At 46.0% G+C, this 20,888-nt stretch overlaps 1 protein-coding gene across 1 annotated transcript; it reads left to right on the top strand.

The window, feature by feature from the left end:
- The first annotated feature begins 921 nt into the window (after nt 1-921).
- Ddx21 (DExD-box helicase 21) lies at nt 922-19,955 on the top strand. The gene is made up of 15 exons (XM_032888539.1): nt 922-1,095; nt 3,443-3,880; nt 5,008-5,083; nt 6,017-6,195; nt 7,032-7,149; nt 8,089-8,274; nt 9,325-9,470; nt 10,153-10,302; nt 11,124-11,285; nt 12,123-12,242; nt 12,956-13,029; nt 14,072-14,231; nt 15,374-15,508; nt 17,247-17,291; nt 17,695-19,955. Exons 1-15 carry the CDS (start codon nt 1,009-1,011, stop codon nt 17,971-17,973), a joined length of 2,355 nt encoding a protein of 784 aa, XP_032744430.1. The 5' UTR covers nt 922-1,008; the 3' UTR covers nt 17,974-19,955.
- Nucleotides 19,956-20,888: the final 933 nt, after the last annotated feature.

Genomic DNA, 20,888 nt, shown 5'->3' with positions numbered 1-20,888 from the left:
TCTAATCCCAGCATAGGTAGATCTCTTTGAGTTCAAGAGCAGTCAGGGATGCACCTCAAAACTAACATTGTCACATTCAATTGGCCACTTTCCCTTATCTAATGGAAGTAATAAACTGTCCAATTTAAGAATCTTTGAGAACCCATTCCAAGTCTCAAGGCCCTGTTATTAATTAATCATAAAAGTTTGTTGCTACTTCGTAACTGTAATTTCGCTATTGAATCTTAATGTAAATATTTGATATGTGACCAAGGGTAAAAGGGTCGTTGAACCCCAACTGAGTAGCGACCCAGGGATTGAGAAACTTTGGTTTATAGTGCTTGAGGACAAACAGGGCTTATTAGAATCCTGTCACTATGCTCAGGAGAATGCTCAGGAAGTTTATCAAGTGCACACATGAATAAAGGGCCAGACTTCTACCTCTTGCTCTTGAGTGCTGAGATTAGCAGTGTGCACCCTATACGCCCTGCCAATTCTGGTTCTTTTAAATTGCTCAGATTGTTGTGCGGCATGCATATGGATGTCTTGAGTGTCATTGCACGGGTGCGCTTAAAAACAAGTAGTAGGCTGCATAGTAGATTCTGTTTTCAAATTCAGGTCACCAGGACCAAGGTATCTCGCTGGTCCCTGAATTCCAGTGCTCACCAGGCACCTGGGTTTAGCTGTCACCTCCCATCAGTTTTCCCACAGGTGGCGTACATATCGCACGACTTTTCGTGGAAAAATGTTGCCGGCTGGTAATTCCAGACTTGGGAAGTGGAGAAGCAGGGTCAGATTCAAGGTCGTTAACCAAATCTAGCCGGTTCTCTCCTCCACGCCGCACAAACGGATCCCATCCAAAGCCATGCGAATCGCAGCCACACCGGGGTACGCTACTTCCGCCGGATGCACTCCGCTCCGGAAGTGACGAGCGAGGCCGGGCTGGGAGGCGGTCAGGTTTCTCTGTCGCTCTCTTTCCTTTGCACGCGGTTGTGGAAGCCGGTAGGCCTGAGCAGCTCCTGCTGAATAATGCCGGGAAAACTCCGCAGTGCGTCCAAGTCGGAGTCAGAAGGGGCCGAGGAGAGTATGGAAACGCTGCAGAAGCCAAGCGAGAAGGTGAGCCTGGGGGCCCTGAGCTGGGTCGGGCTGGACCGGGTGCGCGTGGCCGACCCTCTGACACGCTGTGCCGGCTGGCCAGGCTTGAGAGTGCGGAAGGGGATTGCCGATCGCGTCACAGTGGGGACTGGAGCTGGAGACAGCAAAGTCTGAAACTTGCGCACATGGTCCGCATCTGCTGTGACACACAGACACGATTCCCCCTTTTAAAAAAAAAAAAGCTGAAAACGAGATGGGCTAAGTGATGATCATTATCAGTAAAATGATCTGCGTGAGCACTGTTGAATCTCCTTGTCTTTTCTTAAATCCTTTCATGAAAAGACTTAACTTGTGACAGTCTCTAATGATCTAATTAAGAGGAGACGAAAATTATCCCGGAACTCCTATGTAGTACGACTTAGTTGAGGTTTTTTTTCTGTCTCCGGGGCTTTTAAGGTAGGAGCCTTTTCAAGAAACAGCAGTATTATTTGGATTAGGTGGAAACCACAGTGAGCAGCACAGCGTTCCCCTTTTGCGTCCGCGTGTTCTGCAGGGGGATGCTGAAGTCAAGAGGGAACCTGACCACGAGTTTATGTTCCAAACTCGACTTTCTATTTTTCACATATGTAACAGATAGATGTTCACAGGGCGTAGAGATTGTCCATGATCCATTATTTTTAAGATGTGTCTTATAGTACCGGGGACCAAATCTTGGGCCGCTCACGTGTTGGCAGGTGCTGTGCCACTGAGTGGCAGCTCTATCCCTTAGCCCAGCGGTTCTCACCCTGTCAGATATTCTGCATATTAGATTTACATTATGATTCATAACGGTAGCAAACTTTGAAGTAACAACGAGATAATTTTATGGCTGGGGGGGGGGTCACTAAAACATGAGCTATTTGGAAAGTTGAGAAAGAAACACTGCCTTGGACCATGATTTGATAGCTTAGTCCATTGCAATTTGGTCTTACGCTTTTTGCCTGGGTCACTACTAGAGTTTAGTAGGTGGCTAGTAATCACTACAAGTTTTCCACGACTGAAGAGTTGTACGTTTAAATAAAGTCCAAATAAAGTTTCACATATGAGAATGGTAGATTGGGTGAAGTTTTTGTTTGTTTCATATAGTGTCTATGTGAATTCACAGTGAAATACAAACTGGGTTCAGTCCTCAGCTCCGGAAAAAAAAATAATAACCATATAGAAATTTAGGAGGGAAAAGAAAACTGCTTTTGCAGTCAAATGAGGACACACAAATCTTTGGACAGTGCTTGTTAACTGTTAGAGTGTGTGCTCCTGTATGGGGATGGATGTGCTTGCCCATACGGCTAGTTAGAGGGCAGTGTTAGCTACCCCACCTCACTAAGACCCTAACCTTCTGCATAACCCTGGTTACTCTGGAACTCTCTGTAGACCAGGCAGGCCTCAAACTCCTGAGTGCTGGGATTAAAGGTGTGACTCACCCCTTCCCCAGCATGGAGTGACAAGGTTTCTCTCCGAATCTGGAGCCCTTTGATTCACCTAGTCTGGCTAGCTCCTTACTCCAGCCCCACCAGCTGGGGTGACAAGCATGTGCCACCACATCCATTTTTTTCCCTGTGGGTGCTAGAGCTTCCTGTCAAGCCCTTATGATGGCACAGTAAGAATCTTGCCTCTTGAACCACTTTTTGGAGTATGTAGTTTAGAGCCTTGGGGGAATCTCTCTAAAATACTAGTTTTATAATGGTTGGCCAATACAACCTGACTTAGTTTGAAGAACTCTTTTATTCCCCCATGCTAATGACTATTGGTATATACTTATTTCCATTTATCTAAGAAGTGGTATTAAAAGCATACTGTGAGACTTTTTTATTTTTATTTTTTTTTTTCGGAGCTGGGGACCGAACCCAGGGCCTTGTGCTTGTTAGGCAAGCGCTCTACACTGAGCTAAATCCCCAACCCCTTTATTTTTTTAATTAAAATTACATTAAGCCAGGCGCAGTAGCATATGACTTTAATCTTAGGAGGCAGAGGCAGTCAGATCTCCATGAGTTCAACAGCAGCCTGGCCTGCAGAGTGGCCCAGGATCGCCAGAGCCACACCTTGTCTCTCTAATGATGTGATTCTAATTACATCATCACCCCTCCCTTCCATGTAATTTCCACTTTGTTCCATTTCAAATCCATGGTCTCCTTTTAAAGGGATTGCACACATGCACTGTACGTCTCTAACTTCAGGGTTGGTTTTTAACTTCTACAGCGTTGAAATGCCTAAAGCTGTGTTTTTCACAACTGTAAGTAGTCCTGTGGTAATCCAGAATTGATGGGCCTTACACAGTACAGCAGCTTTATACATCATTGCGGTTTTTGCTGTGTCTTTTATAAATTTTTAGAAAACTAGAAAAGAGAAGCCAAAATCTAAGACTGACGAGGCAACAGAAGGAGTGGAAGAGGCCGCTTCCTCCAAAGCGAAAGCAGTTAAAAAGAAAGGGCCTTCTGAGGATGATGTGGGTCCCCCTAAGTCCAAGAAGGCCAAGAAGCAGGAGGAGGAGCCTCAAGACGACCCTGCTTCTAAAAGCAAAACCTCCAAGAAGAAAAAGGAGCCCCTAGAGAAGAAAGCGCCCTCTGCGAAAACCAAAGAAGTGAAAGCCGAGGAGCCTTCTGAGGAAGAGGCAGACGCTCCTAAGCCCAAAAAGACAAAGAAAGGGAAGGAAGCAAACGGAGATGGGAGAGAAGAGTCCCGGCTGAAGAATGGGCCTCCCATCCCAAGCCAGACTCCCAACTCCCCCGACGCCCCGGAGAGGAGAGCTAGACAGAAAAAGGTGGGCCAGGTGTCTGTGTGCAGGGCATGCGTTCCTTCCTCACTGTGGGGCCTAAGTGCCGAGCACTGGGCTTGTTAGTTTTTCTAGGTTTATTTTATTATTTTTGTGTGTTTGGGTGTTTTACTTGGATGTGTTTGTACCTGGTGCCCTTTGGATCTGCTGAAACGGGAGTTATGGATGGTTGTGAACCTCCACGTGCATTCTGGGGGTCAAACCTAGACCTGTGCAAGAACAAGTGCTTTACTGCTGAGCCACATCTCCAAACATTTGAGAGAGTCTCTCTCTCTCTCTCTCTCTCTCTCTCTCGTTGATTTTTATATGTTACGTCTTGTGTATATCGTTGGCCTGCCTCTGCATGTATATCACATATGTGTACTTCCGTTGCCTGTGAGTCAGCAGCCTCTGGAGTTGCGCATGGAATTGAATCCCGTCCTCTCTTTTGGTTTGGTTTTTGAGACAGGGTCACTATACATAGCCCTGGTTATTTTGGAATTCATTATGTAGACCAGGTTGGCCTGTAACTCACAGAGAGCCATCTCCCTCAGGGAGTGTTGCGATTAAATGCATGTGCCACCACACTTAGCTGTGTAAGTATAATCTTAATCAAGATTGATCTCTCAGGTCCCTTTTTTTTTTTTTCCCGGAGCTGGGGACCAAACCCAGGGCCTTATGCTTCCTAGGCAAGCGCCTACCACTGAGCTAAATCCCCAACCCCTAAATAACCTTTTTTTTTTTTTTTTTTTTTTTTTTGGTTTTTTTTTCAGAGCTGGGGACCGAACCCAGGACCTTGCACTTCCTAGGCAAGCGCTCACCGCTGAGCTAAATCCCAACCCCTAAATAAATCTTTTTTAATGCCAGTTTTTTGTGGAAGGCTGATGCATGTACCATGGGGTGGTGTGCGTGCGTGCGTGCGTGCGTGCGTGCGTGCGTGTGCGTGCGTGCGTGCGTGCGTGTGTGTGTAGGTTGGACAACTTGTAGAGTCAGTTCTCTGTGGGTTCTGCTGATCAAATTGAGTTCTTCAGGTTTAGACAGCAAGTGTTAGAGCTGTTTGAAAATGGCTTTTTTCTTTCTCCAGAGGGCTTTCTGCATTTACTGGTATGTGAATTGCTGATTTCTGTGGTCTTTTGCTTTGATAGGAAATACCCGTGGAGCAGAAAGAAGGAGCCTTCTCTAATTTTCCCATATCAGAAGAGACTGTCAAACTTCTCAAAGGTGAGGTCCGGAGCGTCATGACTCTCTCTAACGGTACATGGAGACCTTGCTTCTTCCTGCCGGCACCTGTGCTACAGTGGAGGAGACCTGTGCCTTACCTCTGGGGTTGTGCTGTCTGGGGTCATTCACAAGTGTGGTGACTGGCGCCCACCCTCCTTCCCCCCCCTTTCTCTGTCACCTCCCCCCCTTCTGTGTGTGTGTGTGAGAGAGAGAGACAGAGAGAGACAGAGAGAGAGAGAGAGACCTCTGCACACCGAATAAATAAATAAGTAAGGTAGAATGCCCTAATTCTCCTCTTGCACCTGAGGTTAGCCTCTCAGGGTGTTGGGTCCTTTGTTCTGTCTGTTCTACTGAGTAGTTCAGATGCTCTCCCCAGCATCAGATGCAACCCCAGCGCGGTGTTGAACATCGAGTCTCCGTTTTTAAAGTTGAGATGAGCTTGTGGGTGAGATTTGATCAAAAGTAACAATCACACTATTTAAGTTACAATAGAAAGTTATTAGAAGTAATTTCCAGTCTAGTGGATTCTTCTAGGAAGACTTCTACTAGGAATATATTGACGCTGATTTCATAGGTAGATGTTTGTGAAAAGGTAGAAACGGGCTGGAGAGATGGCTCAGCGGTTAAGAGCACTGACTGCTTTTCCACAGGTCCTGAGTTCAGTTCCCATCAACCACAGGGTGGCTCATAACCATCTGTAATGAGATCCGATGCCCTCTTCTGGTGTGTCTGAAGACAGCTACAGTGTACTCATATACACTAAATAAATAAATAAATAAATAAATAAATAAATAAATAAGGTTAGAATCCCCTAATTCTGCAGGACCGCAAGAATGATTGTGTTTCAGTTGGGGTTGTTATTTTAACAAAGCCTCAAGATTTGATCCCTAACGCTGAAAATAAAACAAAGGTAACACAATCATTCGTTCGCAGCTCGTGGGGTGAACTTCCTCTTCCCTATACAAGCCAAGACATTCCACCATGTGTACAGTGGGAAGGACTTAATCGCCCAGGCACGCACAGGAACCGGGAAGACCTTCTCCTTTGCCATCCCTTTGATTGAGAAACTTCAAGGTGGGCTGCAAGAGAGGAAGAGAGGCCGAGCTCCTCAGGTAACTGTCACAGTGCATCACAGGCTCAGGGACAGCTCCCAGAACCTCTGAGGTCCTTGTCTCACCCTGTGTATCTGAGTAGACTGGGGTGAGTCTTTCAGACGGCTGGCCATCAACTCTGTCTTTGTCCTGTAATGTGCCGCATGGCTGCAGTCATCCATACTTACTAATGTTCATATTTCCTTTAAGGTGTTGGAGGTTCTCAGAGCTCGCAGACGGGGTCCTGGGTATTTGTTTGTTTTGTCATGGTCTCTAGGCTTGGCTGGTACCTAGCTCACAGAGACAGGCTTGCCTCTGCCTCTCGTGCTGCAGTGTAAAGGTTTGCCCTCCCACGCCTGGTTCTGTCACTGTTTCTGCTGTTACCCAGATGTGCCCAGTGAGTAAAGAGCCTGCCTGCTGCGGTTCGAGTCCAAGCGTGGTCTCCATCGGGCCCTTGGACTCCAGCATTTCCTCTTTAATGTCTGCCTCAAAGGTTGTTGAGCATTAATTCTGAATGAAAAATAGAAAGTACTTCGAGTCGCCTAAGGCATCAGGGAAAAATGACAGCTAATGTTGGGGGTAGCTCCTCTGGGTTCTTTTCTTGGAGGTTCTGCACTAGTCTCTGGAGCAGCGGCATGTACACACCTACTTCTGATTGCTTTGCTCACAGGTCTTAAAACACTGCCTGGGGGAAGACGGTATTCGCTCCTGGCATGTAGTGTGTGATTTACCACACAGCACATGGTGGCTTTTTCCGTATTTAGCAGGATGGTTGGATGAGTCGAGCATTGTGAATTCTGGAGTGGCTGAGAGACAATTACGACGCAGTACTTAGAAATCCTGTGCTTCTCTTTCAGGTGCTAGTCCTTGCACCTACACGAGAATTAGCAAATCAAGTGAGCAAAGACTTCAGTGACATCACCAAAAAGCTCTCAGTAGCCTGTTTTTATGGTGGAACTCCCTATGGTGGTCAAAGTAAGTACATTCAAATGCTGGAGGAGGGTGTTGTGGGTGCCTTCTCAACTTGAAGTGTCCTGGGTATATTTTGGGGTCATATTTTGGGGTCTCTTGCCTGTTGTTGAAGGATGGCGAGGAGAAGGGTCCTAGGTGATTCTAGGTTAGTAAGTCTTAGGGTGTTCAGTATTTATCTGATGACCAAGAGGACAGACCCAGGGTGCCCGTCTCACCCTTCTACATGTGCGTTTCTTGCTGTAGGTGGCCCTTTTTTCACAAGCATCAGCTTGGGCTATAGTCCCTTCTTCCTATCCTAGTCCTCCCTAGTCAGGATGCTGCTCTCTTGGAAAGGAGAATCAAACATCCATACACAATGAGTCTGGTTTCCATCCTCACTGACTTTGGAAGGCCTATGTTTGAATCTTGACTGATCCCATACTAATTAGATGTCCAAGTTGCTTCATTTTCCTCTTTGTGAAGGTTGTAGTAAATAACTAGGGTGCCTAGTGTAGACCATAGACTACAGCGGCAGCAGTCAAAGCCTCCAGATTGCCCTCATGTCAGGCTCGGTGGGTGGGCACCACAGTCCCACTGCTTCTAGAGCTCCCTAGAGTAGTCACCCTTCTATGCCTTCTCATTTTTACATCCAGTCACGTATGAGTGACAGCAGGGAAGAGGGCTGGGTTGAGCAGTACTCCAGACTACATACTGATGTTCTGTCTCAAAACAAAAGAATGATTCTGGTTCTTTAAGAGCATCACTTAAGGTCTGTGAAGTCTTGACATTTTCTGCCAGCCAAACAGGAAGTCATTCTTGCACCACTATTTCCCAGTAGATCATTCTCCTACTGTGTTAGCACGCTGGCCCAGACATGCTCACAGGAGCACATGAGCCTCCACTGGATTCTCCCAGCTTGGTGAAGGTAACCTAAATGAGGCGTCTCTTGTGTGATTTTTGCAGTCGAGCGAATGCGGAGTGGGATTGACATCCTGGTCGGGACCCCAGGTCGTATTAAAGACCACTTGCAGAATGGCAAGCTAGATCTCACCAAACTTAAACATGTTGTCCTGGATGAAGTTGATCAGATGTTGGATATGGGCTTTGCTGATCAAGTGGAAGAAATTTTATGTGTGGCATACAAGAAAGGTAAGCCTGAAATTTAGGGACTGATGGAGGGGACCTAGGGAAGGTTCATGGTGAGATTTTCTACTAGGAGATAATTAAGGACGCTCAGAAAAACTTGGAATATTTATTTACTTTTGGGTTTTGAGACAGGGTTTCTCTGTGTAGCCCTGGTTGTCCTGGAATTCAATCTGTTCAAGGCTGACCTTGAACTCAGAGAGTACTAGGATTAAAGGCGTGTGCCTGGCTAAAATGTAGAATTAAAAGATTGTTATGTAATTGGTGAAGGCTTGGGAGAATAAAATAATAATTTCACATTCTGCCAGCTTGATACACTGTTTCTAACAGCTTTCCGTGTATTCCTGGTTTGTATGTGTTAAGTAAAAATCAACTGTTAGATAGTAAAACTTTGTCAAGTGATTTATTCTACCACCTACATCATTTTCTCACCTCTACTTTATAGTGGATTCTGGCTCAGTTAGAATTCTGCATACCTGGAATTGGTTCTGTAACACAGGTCTTCATGAGTAGAGCTACGGATTCAGCTGCAAAGAGCACCGAACTGATTCTGTCAGCTTATGCGCTTTGGGGCTTCTGAGAACAGTAGTGCGCCTAAGTCCAGACGAGCAGATACATTGAGGGTTAGGGTTAGGGGCTGAGGATCAAGCTCAAGTCTCACTAGATTGTACGCCTAGCCCTCGTTCTGGGTTACTAAGTACCAAACTGCCGTGGGTTTTCTTGCTGGCTGTTGAGTTAGCGATCCATGTTGGTTCCTGGACTTTGGAGGCTGGTTGTCCAAAGTTGGTGGGCCTCCTTCGTGGGATAGATTTCCTGTGAAAGAGAGGGCAAAGGCTGAAACAAAACTGACTGCACAGACTTGGGTTATGGGGGAATCCTTCACAAGGACAGATGAAGTTTGGGGAGTGGGGGTTGGGTCTTTTTGTTTTTGTGTCTTCGATGCACGGCTGCAGCGGTTAGTGGTCACGGCGCTGTGTTGCGAGACGCCGGGTGAGGTGGAGTGCTGTGTGGGCCGGCTTGCTTGGATTATTCACACTGACTTCTTTTTCCCCCAAGATTCTGAAGACAACCCCCAAACATTGCTTTTCTCTGCAACTTGCCCTCATTGGGTATTTAATGTTGCTAAGAAATACACAAAACCTACATATGAACGGATGGACCTGATTGGTAAAAAGACTCAGAAAGCAGCCATAACTGTGGAGGTAAATGATTCATTTAGTTGCCGGAATTAGTATGGAATTGTCAATCATTGTTTCCTGTCTGATAGTTTCAACAATAGCAAATACAAGCTCTTTTTCCAGATAAATACTAAGTCCCTATGCAGAACCAAGTGACATCTCTTCTATGCATGGTGTCTGTCTTTCTGGGTTTCACCATTAGCAGGCTGATTTCAGAGTCCTGGAACCCTGTGTTTGAATGAACAAACTGATTGCATTAGACTTTAGCCACTGGTAGGCAGCAGAGCAGTCTGGTGCATCACCTTGAATCTGGTTCATCTTAGGCTCCGGTACCTAGATGAATTCATTTCACCCGAGAGCGGGCCTGGACACAGTCATTGCACTTTAAGTGGACGAAGGGGCGTAGCACACACAGGCAGGCCTACCTTGTCCGGTATTTGGTTCCCTGTAGGAGTCTAGGAAATAGTGTTTTCTGATTACATTACAATGCAAAGAGCCAGATGCTTTTGGAAAAAGGCAAGAGACCTGGAGATAGACCATGTTGCTCCTGACTTTTATTTAGTTTCTTTTTCCCTCTAAGCAGTGGTGGCAGCAGACAGCCCTGTAAGGCCTGCATTTACTTCAGTACCAAGCAATAGACAGAAGTGTTGAGAGGGGAGCTGTGATGTCCACCAGGGCTTTATTAAGTGTTGTCTCTTCTCTTAAGCACCTGGCGATTAAGTGTCACTGGACAGAGAGGGCAGCGGTGATTGGGGATGTGATCCGAGTGTACAGTGGTCACCAAGGGCGCACAATCATCTTCTGCGAAACCAAGAAGGATGCCCAGGAGCTGTCGCAGAACACGTGCATAAAGCAGGTTGGTCCTTCTTGTGCCTGAGCAGCCTGGTCTTCAGTGAGGCTGTACTCTGCACTCTGCTTTCATCCTGGTTTGCAGTTACCCAGTGACTTCAGGGTGTGTTAGATAGGAGAAGAGTTTCTGCTGGTCAGGGTTTGTGTAATCCAGCAGCAGTCCTGCCTCACGGGTTGTGGTTCACGGGTACTGGTGTAGTCTCCTTTGGATCATATTCTCAACCTCGAAGAGTGGAGTTAGAAATGCTTGATGTAACAGCTGAGGGTTGCAAACAGTTGGAAGAAACATGTATAAGAAGACATCTGCTCTTCATAAAATAAATCTTTGTAAAAAAAGAAAGGTTTGGAAAGATAGCTCAGTGGTTAACAGTAGTTTGCTTTTTCAGAGGTCTTGGGTTCCCTGCAACCGTGTGGTGGCTCTTACACAGCCACCTATAGTGAGATTTGATGTCCTCTTCTGGCCTGCAGGTATATATGCAGACAGCACTCCTGTATAATAGAAATAAATTAAAAAAAAAAAAAAGGCTAGACTGGAGAGATGGCTCAGTGGTTAGGCTCACTGACTGCTCTTCCAGAGGTCCTGAGTTCAATTCCCAGCAGCCACATGGTGGCTCACAACCATCTGTAATAAGATCTGATGCCCTCTTCTGGTGTGTCTGAGGACAGATACAGTGGATTCACATACATAAAATAAATAAATCTTTTTTTAAAGGGGGCATCTGCTTTTCAGTTTGTGATGTTTCCAGTATTCCCAAACTGAGCCTTGAGGACTGTTGGAGAGTGTCATGTTACATCTAGAAGTCTGAGGTCCATTTATTCCTTTGACAGGATGCCCAGTCCTTACATGGCGACATTCCACAGAAGCAAAGGGAAATCACCCTGAAAGGTTTCCGAAATGGCAATTTTGGAGTTTTGGTGGCAACCAATGTTGCTGCCCGTGGGTTAGACATCCCTGAGGTTGACCTGGTTGTTCAGAGCTGTCCACCAAAGGTATGTTTGCTGTTGTGTTTTCTTTGTCTTTTAATAACAAAACGAGGTACTGCTTTTGTTTCTTTGGGTTTCTAAAAGTCACTTCGTTGACTTACGCAGTTTTTGTAGATTATCAGTCACGGTGACATATACCTTTCCTTCCAGAACTGAGTTTGACAGTTTGAGTAATATACATAGACAGTTCCAGGCCAACTATCTGCTACCTTGTCTGGCTTTTTATTTTATTTTCTGGTTTTTTATGTGGCTCTTGAAGGCTTGCAGAAAGGAATGTGATAGCTGTTGGTGCCTTGTTTTAGATTGTGTCTTGCAGTGATGAGGCTCAGATGTATGCGTTTAGATGTCTGTCACCTCTCCATGCTTTCTGTTTCTGTTTCCTGCCTTCTATCCTAATATTTCCTCTCCACCTTCACAGTTCTGTGCTCTCAGACCTCCCCGCTCTTTCTGATTTTCTGAATTGTACCCACAGTTTAGATGGGTGGGTGGATGGATTGAAAGAGGGGGACATTACAAGTTGGGCTGAGCATTCAGTGTTTGTCTTGGGCATTGGCTTCTCTATGTTCCCACAGATTTCATCATCTCACAGTTTGTACTGTGCCCATTTTCCTTCTCCATTCTTCTTTTGGACATGCAGGCTGGTTCCGTGTCCTGTTGTAAATAGGAACATTCTCACTGAGTGTATGGAGTTAATGTTGCACCCGCAGCCACCTGAAGCTTGGAAGTGCACATAACCCTGGGATGTTTGCACACGGGACAGGGACCACTCTTTGACAGGTCGTGTCACTGAGCTCTGCACAGGCTGCCTAATCATCATGTCACTCACGTGCTTGGTTTCCACAGGATGTGGAGTCTTACATTCATCGTTCGGGGCGGACAGGCAGAGCTGGAAGAACAGGGGTTTGCATCTGCTTTTATCAGCACAAAGAAGAGTACCAGTTAGCACAAGTGGAGCAGAAAGCGGTAAAGTGATCTCCGAACTCATATTCAACATGTGCTAAGCTCTGAGGGCAAAGTCAGCCTTGGAATCATGGCAGCTCTGTGCTGGTCCGTGGTAGCAGGCGCCGACTAACTTACATTCTGTACATGTGAAAGAGTTCTCAGGTAGTTCTGTGAATATGACCAGAAATACTACAGGAGGTTAGAGAGAGAAGGGTAGAAAGCATTGGAAGTATAAAGGGACCTGGTGTGTGGTGCATGTAGCTACAACACTTGAGAGGTTGAGGCAGGAGGATCACTGTGTCTTTGAGACTGTCTGTAAAGGGGGAGGAGAGACTAAATTTCCTCACAGAAGTGATAATTCTGCAGATAGTCCTTCCTCTAGGAGCAGGGCCTTGACTTCACCTAAGCCTGCCCCATACAATAGAAAGTGGGGGTTAGAGACATATGCACAGGCCGTTGTCTACAGCGGCAGTGGTACAGCGCTGTCCCTGATGAGAGCTGGGAGATGGGCGTTCACCTGTAGAATTAATTCTGTCCCCAATCCCATAGCCTCAGTCTAAGGAGGTAAAAGCCTCACACCGAGGCTCAGCCTAGGACAAAACTCCTTAGAACTATTAATCTGGGAAACACGGCACGGAGTAACGTGGTTTATTTGGTAGATTTAAGAAATAAGTTACTTAACCTCAGTAGAAACAATAATCTTTTACATGAAATCCTGGTTTATTTTCTTGTAGGGAATTAAATTTAAACGGATAGGTGTTCCTTCTGCAACAGAAATAATAAAAGCCTCCAGCAAAGACGCAATCAGGTACGGTCTTTACCACCACCATGGTCTGTTTTGGTGCTGCTTCTTGAGCCTTCAATGTGTCTTGTTTTAGTGCTTATGAGGAGTTAATACGGGACTGGGGAGATGGGTCAGGTTAAGGGCACTGGCTGCTCTTCCAGAGGTCCTGAGTTCAATTCCCAGCAGCCACATGGAGATGACCCTGGATTTGGTAGGAAGTTGGTTTCTACTGAAGCACATAGTTCGAAGGGGGTCCACAGGCAAAGGAAGTGCTAGGAGAGCTTGAGAGCCTTCCCAAACCGCATTTTTAAGTTGATTTTATCGTAGCACATTTTCCATAAGAGCCCTGAGATGGGGTACTGTGAAGAACTAATTAACTAGTTCAGGAAATATGGGCTTGGTGACCAGGAAGGAGAGGCCATTCCAGTAGTGGGAAGAGATATCATGTGGGATGTCAGCCGTTGCCAGTACAGCTCACCTGACCTGGCATAGCGACATGCTGATTTGTTGCGGCTGAGACCATGGCCAGCCTCCAGCAAGTACAGTGTTCTGAGACCTGATGTGGAGCACTTTGGAAAAATGCAGAGCGAAACTGGCTGTGCTTTTGTCTGCTTCTAGAAGTAGCACAGTCTTACTAGTGATCACTGTTTTCTTTGAGTTAAATACTTTATATTCTCTCATTTAAAGGCCAAATGTGGGCCGGGCATGGTGACACGTGTCTGGAATCCCAGCAGGAGGATAGCCATCCTGCTCTGCGTGGCAGGTTCCAGGCAGATGTGGTAAAGTCCTGTCCCACAGGGCACAATGAAGGCACTATGGAGCGATCGTGTCCGGTATCCCGAGAGTACTGGAACTCATGCTAGTAGAAGGCCTTGAACTTCAGGCCCTCCTGCCTCCACCTCCTCAGTGCTGGGAATGTGGCATCGCCTCTAGCTTACGAAGTGCTAGGAATTGAACCCGGGACCTCTTCATACCCTAGTGTGCTGATGCCCATTCCTAAGCTCATTTCTTTTGTTACTGAGGTGTTCTTCGTCTTAGCCTCTAACAAGTTCCCTCTCACACACAGGCTCTTGGATTCTGTGCCTCCCACTGCTATTGGCCATTTCAAGCAGTCAGCTGAGAAGCTGATCGAGGAGAAGGGAGCGGTAGAGGCCCTGGCCGCAGCTCTGGCCCACATCTCAGGGGCCACATCGGTGGACCAGCGCTCCCTAATCAACTCACAAGCGGTAAGGTTTGGGCACTTTATAAAGCGGATTAAGCAAAACTAGAAGAGTTCATTTGAACTTCCTGATTGACTTCCCCCTTCTCTAGGTAGGAAGGCACTGGCTGTGTTTTGCCATTTTCCTAATTAAAAACAAAGTCAATGGGGCAGAATAGATGAGTGTTTCCCAGGGGTAGATTGGAAGGAGAAACAACACTGACTACTATGGGTAATAGTTTACTTCAATTTTTTTTTTTATTTTTAAATGAAGGGTCAGTGAAACTCAGCAGGTAAAAAACCTGCCGCCAAGCCTTAAAGCCACCCACACCTGATCTCCAGGGACCGCACAGTGGGGGACAGAACAGATTTCTTTTTTGTTGTTGTTGTTGTTGTTGTTGTTGTTTGTTTTTTTTGTTTTTTTTGTTTTTGTTTTGCTTAAAGATTTATTTTATGTATATAAGTACACTGTTGCTGTCTTCAGACACACCAGAAGAGGACATCAGATCCTATTCCAGATGGTTGTGAGCCACCATGTGGCTGCTGGGAATTGAACGCAGGACCTCGGGAAGAGCAGTCAGTGCTCTTAAACACTAAGCCATCTGTCCAGCCCGAGAACAGATTTCTGAACCTGATCCCTGGCCTCTACACAGACAAATAAGAGAATTAAAGTATGCTAAAATTATAGCTGAGTGAGGTCGTGCCCGCCGATAATCCCAGCACTCAGGAGGCTGGAGATTATGGATTTCTGTGAGTTCGAGGCCAGCCTAGTGGAACAGGCAGGGCTACACAGAGAAAGCCTGTCTCAAACAAACAAAGAAAACAAGTGATAAAACTGAGTTAAAATGCACTGACTTGAAGGCTGCAGTGGTGAATTCCTTTGACACATTGAATTCCATGTGCCTATTGATTGTAGCCCCATGTGGCATAAGAAGTACAATGGCGATCACTTCCCTGTGCTCAACCAGTCCCCTCCAGTGCAGATCCTTTAGAAAGCTAAGGACTGGGTGCTGACATTGGTACTCCCAACAGTCTTCTAGGACTGCCCCAGCACTGTGGCTGGGAGGTGAGCTCTCGGGGAGAGATTCTCTGGAAAGCCTTCCCTCCCCACCCAGAGCAGAGCTTATGGTGCCGATTGGTTTCCAAGTTTCTGCGCCTTTCTCCCCTAAGGGCTTTGTGACCATGATCCTGCGGTGTTCTGTTGAGATGCCCAACATTAGTTATGCCTGGAAAGAACTTAAGGAGCAGCTGGGCGAGAGCATCGATGCCAAAGTGAAGGGGATGGTCTTCCTCAAAGGAAAACTGGTGAGTGCCAGCCTCCGGGACCTCAGGAGGCTAGCACAGGAGGCTAGCCGGGTGACCGGGGTGTGTCCTCTCCCTGCTTGGTGGGGTGATGCATCCCCTCCCTCTTCACAGTCGTCCTCAGTGCTGTCCCCAGCCTAAGCTGCACACAGTGCCTGACCCCAGCACCCAGCTGCTTCCCTGCCATCACCATAAAGTAGCTTACGTCACTTCGAGATTTTGAGTTCATGTTTGAAACTTAAAGGCTACTTTTTTTTTTTTTTAAAGATTTATTTATTTATTATCTATGAGTACACTGTAGCTGTTTTCAGACACACCAGAAGAGGACATCAGATCCCATTACAGATGGTCATGAGCCACCATGTGGTTGCTGGGAATTGAACTCAGGACCTCTGGAAGAGCAGGCAGTGCTGTTAACCTCTGAGCCATCTCTCCAGCCTGGAAACTTAAAGTTACTTAGCACCTAAAATATTAAGGTATCACTAACTTTATGGGAAAATGAGAATAAAAAAGTCAGATAAGTATTATTGGAGATATGATCACACAGACACACGTGTACACATGGATGCACATGGAAAACCCAGAGCCTAGTATTAGGTAAAGGTGTTTGTGGGGTGGGTAATGCCTGATCAGGGAAACCATGAACCATCTTCCAGAAGCTGAGGGTAAACTTGTGTCAGCCACTCTGTAGCACCCTGTAGTGCAGGAATCCAAACACTCTGTACCTTACTCCCAGTGGAAGCTGACCTTGGTTACTGTCAATAGGCTTTCATTGCTGTGAAAAGACACCATGACCAATGCAACTTTCATATAAAGATGAACATTTAATTGGGGCTGCTTACAGTCCATTATCTTCATGGTGGGAACTGTGCAGTGTGCGGGCAGACTTGGTGCTGGAGGAGCCGAGAGTTCTAAATCTTGATCCAAAGGCAGCCAGGAGGAAGTTAACTTGTGTAGCAGCCAGGAGGAGAGTCTTCTTCTGCACTGGGAGGAGCTTGAGCATTAGGAGACCTCAAAGACACTTTGTCCAACATGGCCATCCCTCCTAATAGTGCCACTTCCCATGGAGCAATCATATTCAAACAACCACAGCTACTTACAGCGTCTTCCACTCCACTGTCCTTTAAGCCTGAGCTCAGACTCTCAGTGCAGCTTCCTAGTCCTCAACCTGTATGGCGGAGTTCTTGGGGCATCACCCTGGTGTGATTGCTTACAATGGACGTCCTCAAGCCTGTGACCTACTCGGGCAACACTTCTCTAGACACCTGAATGCCCCAGTGTTCTAGAGTTGTCCATGCATGGAGAAGTGTCAAATGCCAGAGTCCCTTAGCATCTGACTGACGCTTAGGCTGTGGCTGCATAAATCATGGGTGGGAAAGTTCAGGTCAAACCTCCGGTACAGGAGTAACTCCGTACTGTTGGTGCCTTCTCCAATTGCTATGGAAAGTTCTTATCATCAAAGATCTGACAGTGTAAACTGTATCCCTTCCCTAGTATTCTCACAGAAAGCTGACTTAAGAAAAACTCATGATTATGAAAATTATGAATCCGCAGGGGAAGATATTTAATCTGCTTTTTCGTTGTGTCATCTTGACTCTGGGGTAGCACAGTGCGCGAGCCAAGAACACCTGCTCAGGCAGCTGCAGATCCTCCCCTCCTGCTGCTGCTGTCAGGAGCTCCTCTTTGTATTTTGAGGTATCAGTGTGTGGGTTGGATTAACTCTTCCTCCTTTGGTTTTTAGGGAGTTTGTTTTGATGTCCGCACTGAAGCAGTCACAGAAATAAAGGTATTTTCTTTTTGGTTTTACTGATTGTAGACCGTACAGTATTCATTCTGAAAGCAGAGTGACAGTGTGGGCCGCAGAGAAGTCTCCTGTGCTGTTGTGGCCCTGCTGCCCAGCCCGCCTTGCTCCTTCCAGGAGCTGGGCCCAGCATCTGCCCTGCTGCTCTTTGCAGGGCCCTCCCCTGTGATTTCTGGGGCTGGCCTGAGCGTGTGCCTCAGACAGCTGCAGCAAACTCAGAATATAGAGTGGGGACTGATCTCCATGAGACTTGTCCCCACACTAGCCACATGGCTTTGGGACTAGCAGCTTTTTAAACACTTGGTTAACAACATAACAATTAGTTTTTCTTATAGCTTTACCAAATTTCCATTTACAAAAAATCATGGAACAAACCTTGCACCCACAGGAGAAGTGGCACGATTCGAGACGCTGGCAGCTCACTGTGGCCACCGAGCAGCCGGAGCTGGAAGGACCCCCAGAAGGATACCGAGGCGGCAGGGGCCAGCGGGATGGCAGCCGTGGCTCTTTCAGAGGACAGAGGGGTGGAAGCAGGAACTTCCGGGGACAGGGACAGCGAGGAGGAAGTAGAAACTTCAGAGGACAACGACCAGGAGGTGGCAACAAAAGTAACAGGTCCCCAAACAAAGGCCAGAAGCGGAGTTTTAGTAAAGCATTTGGTCAGTGAGTAGAGGCCAGAGGAACTTGTTCCCACCCCACTGTGGACCTCAGGGCCCGTCCTGCTGTCAAAGCCCCCAGTGCTTCCTTTTTGATCAATTCTCAGCCCATTTCTTACAGAGACAGGCTTCTGAGCTGTCCAACTACCCATCCTAAACTGTCTGCATTTTGGAAAGGGATGGGAATGCATTGCTTCATTTTTCAACATACTTCCTAGATTTACAAAGTAAAACCAGCCTCCGATCTGCCTATCTCTGTGTTCTGTGTGTGCGCACTGGGGCCTAAGCTCAGACCCTCGCACATGCCCTCCCTACAACTGTATCTCTGGCCCCCTGTACATGTTTCCTACTCATCCTACAAAGAAAGTTTCCCAGGGGTGCCTCAGTCTCTGGGGGACCGTGCGAGCCAGGGTGGATTATTTTTGCATTCCTTGGCCTCTTGTTCCCCTCACAAACAGTTGCTGTGTTTATGTCTGGCAAGGTTTGACCTGAGCAGTGCTTTGCAGAAGCCATCTCAGACTTAGCTGATAGAACAGTTTGTAGCCGCTCTAGAGCGCAGGCAGCATGGGTTCACTCTGTAGTGTCCTCACTACTGTTTCTCACTGGGTGACTTGTGTTCCCGTGAGTTCTCCAGACAGTGTATATTGGAGTACATTTTCATAGGAGCCATGTCTAAAGTTCAGGCCCAGTGTCTAGACTTTTTCTTAGTTAATGAGACTGGATAAACGGCGTGTAATTGCTTCTACCCCACATTTGGAAGATTGATTTACCAAGGAGTCATACAGGGAGGGTGGGGCTCAGTTGGTGTTGCTGAGGAAGGCTTCAAAAAAGCCACAAAGATGTCTTTCATCTTGACAAGTAAGGAGGTGGAAAAGCATGCTTTGAATGGCGAGCACTTCCTGAGGCGGGGCTCCCGAAGGGACAGCACCTACTAGTGTGCGATCTTTTAAAGGGCACAGTGACTAGTTTGATCTATTGTAAGATCTGTTCCTGACGAGCTGCTTCTCTGGCTCAGAGAATCCGGCTGTGACAAGCTGTGTCGTTTTAAGTTGTTGCTTTGAGGGAACGGAAGCGTGGCTCCTGCCTACTGCTCAGTGTTCTTCATCTGGGAAACCCCCACCTCGCACAGAAGCTGGAGTGGTGGGGTCCTCTAGCCCTACTAGAGTCTGTACAGGAGTCCTAGAGTAGACTGGAAGGAAGTCAGAACCACGTGCTCTGGTTTTTGTTTTATAAACTCAGTTGTTGCCTTCATTTTAGTACAGTCCTTACCTCCCGCTGGCCTTAGAGAACAGCATCAAAGGGCTCCGATACCCAGTCAGCTGCTGTCACTGAAGCAGTGCCCTTTTCTCTATTTAAGTTCAGTTTTCCCCTTGAACTCTGACCAGATGGCTCATCCTCTGCTAGGGATTCTTTGTGATTTTTTTCTTTGTTGATGTAATAAATACATCTCTCTGGCTTGTAATAAATATGGGCATGATTTAATGAAACATTTCACTATTGGATAAGAATTCGCCATTTCAAGATGGTAAAAGGACATGGTGGCTCTACTTCCAAGAGGACAGGCTAAAACTAAAACCTTTTGAATTTTGAATTAATGGGTTACCCTATAGAAAAAATGATCTGCAGAAAACCAAACAGTGAAGGGAAAGAAGGAAAGAATTTCAGTTGACACAATTTAAATAAAATATGGCTTTTCAAATAAAGGAAGAGAAGTTTCTTTTGCATCACACAATCTAAACAATATTTATGTATAATTCAGCTCTTATTTGGCTTAAATGGGCTTAGTGGGAAATGTTATCATTTTTACTATTTTCTACAGAGAAAATATTTTCCAGTTTATCAAGTAACTCTGGACTTTGGAATTACCTGTTTTTATGTTCCAGCTGTCTATATAGTTGTTTCTCTGAAATTGTACATAAAATGTTTTTACATTAAAATGAATTACTGTATAAAGTACTGCATTATGCCATAATAAAGATACTAATGCTTTATATTTAGTTTTTGGTAGCTTTTACTTTATGGAAAAAAACTTTACTTGTTTATAACTGACTGGTAAATATACAAATCTAGTAAAAATTGGGGCTCGGGTTGTAGCTTGGTATGGCTGCCTCCTGTGTATATTGCATTGGGTACAAGGTAGAAGCAGGAGGATCAGGTTAGAAGGGAGGATAGCCTTGGCTAAATCCTTATGAAAATAAAAGCAATCCTACGTTAACATTTCAGTAGGCAATTTTTTATTTTATGTGAATATACTATTACTGTCTTCAGACGCCAGAAGAGGACATCAGATCCCATTACAGATGGTCATGAGCCACCATGTGGTTGCTGGGAATTGAACTCAGGACCTCTGGAAGAGCAGTCAGTGCTCTTAACCTCTGAGCCATCTCTACAGCCCCCACAAGTTCATTTGAGTTATCCATTCATTTTTGTGAATTGCTCTCTAACACCCTGTTTACCTTTCTATATGTACATAAATACATTTTAAAACTTAAAATAATTTTACACTTAATAAGCTTGTTTTCAAGATGGGTTTTTCTATGTAGCTCTGGCTGTCTTGGAACTGTGTAGTCTTGTGGTACAACTAATTTAAAACTTATCCCTAAATAGCTTACAAACAAATGAAATTCAGGCTATCATTATTTTACTTGGCTTTTGACAATTACTGGGGGGATAACCTCTGGGGCTACCTCCTTAGCAGTGTTCCCCAAGTAATTGCTGTTTCTCCTGGCCTTGTGCTCATGGTACACCTCTCCTGGCTCTTTCTCTCCTTGTTCTACCCCTCTCCAATGCTCAACCAAGTAACTGGAAACCTACCAACATCTAATCCCTCCAGAATTGTCTGTAGCCCTTTTTATTTAGCCGATAGTTTTAAATTAAGGAAAAAGGTTTGCACAACAAAAGCTGATAAACATGAGAAGTCACTCAC

Source organism: Rattus rattus, chromosome 18 (assembly GCF_011064425.1).
Source record: "Rattus rattus isolate New Zealand chromosome 18, Rrattus_CSIRO_v1, whole genome shotgun sequence".
NCBI lineage: Eukaryota > Metazoa > Chordata > Mammalia > Rodentia > Muridae > Rattus > Rattus rattus.
The sequence above is the reverse complement of the archived record's forward strand: the minus strand, read 5'-3'. Positions and strand labels throughout refer to the sequence as shown.

Bases quoted from the DNA above. Each gene is read 5' to 3' on its own strand.
- Ddx21 (XM_032888539.1), top strand. From the start codon at position 1,009: ATGCCGGGAAAACTCCGCAGTGCGTCCAAGTCGGAGTCAGAAGGGGCC. The intron at 7,150-8,088 runs GTAAGTACATTC...TGATTTTTGCAG, and splicing joins AACTCCCTATGGTGGTCAAA to TCGAGCGAATGCGGAGTGGG. The intron at 14,232-15,373 runs GTAAGGTTTGGG...TTCTCCCCTAAG, and splicing joins CCCTAATCAACTCACAAGCG to GGCTTTGTGACCATGATCCT.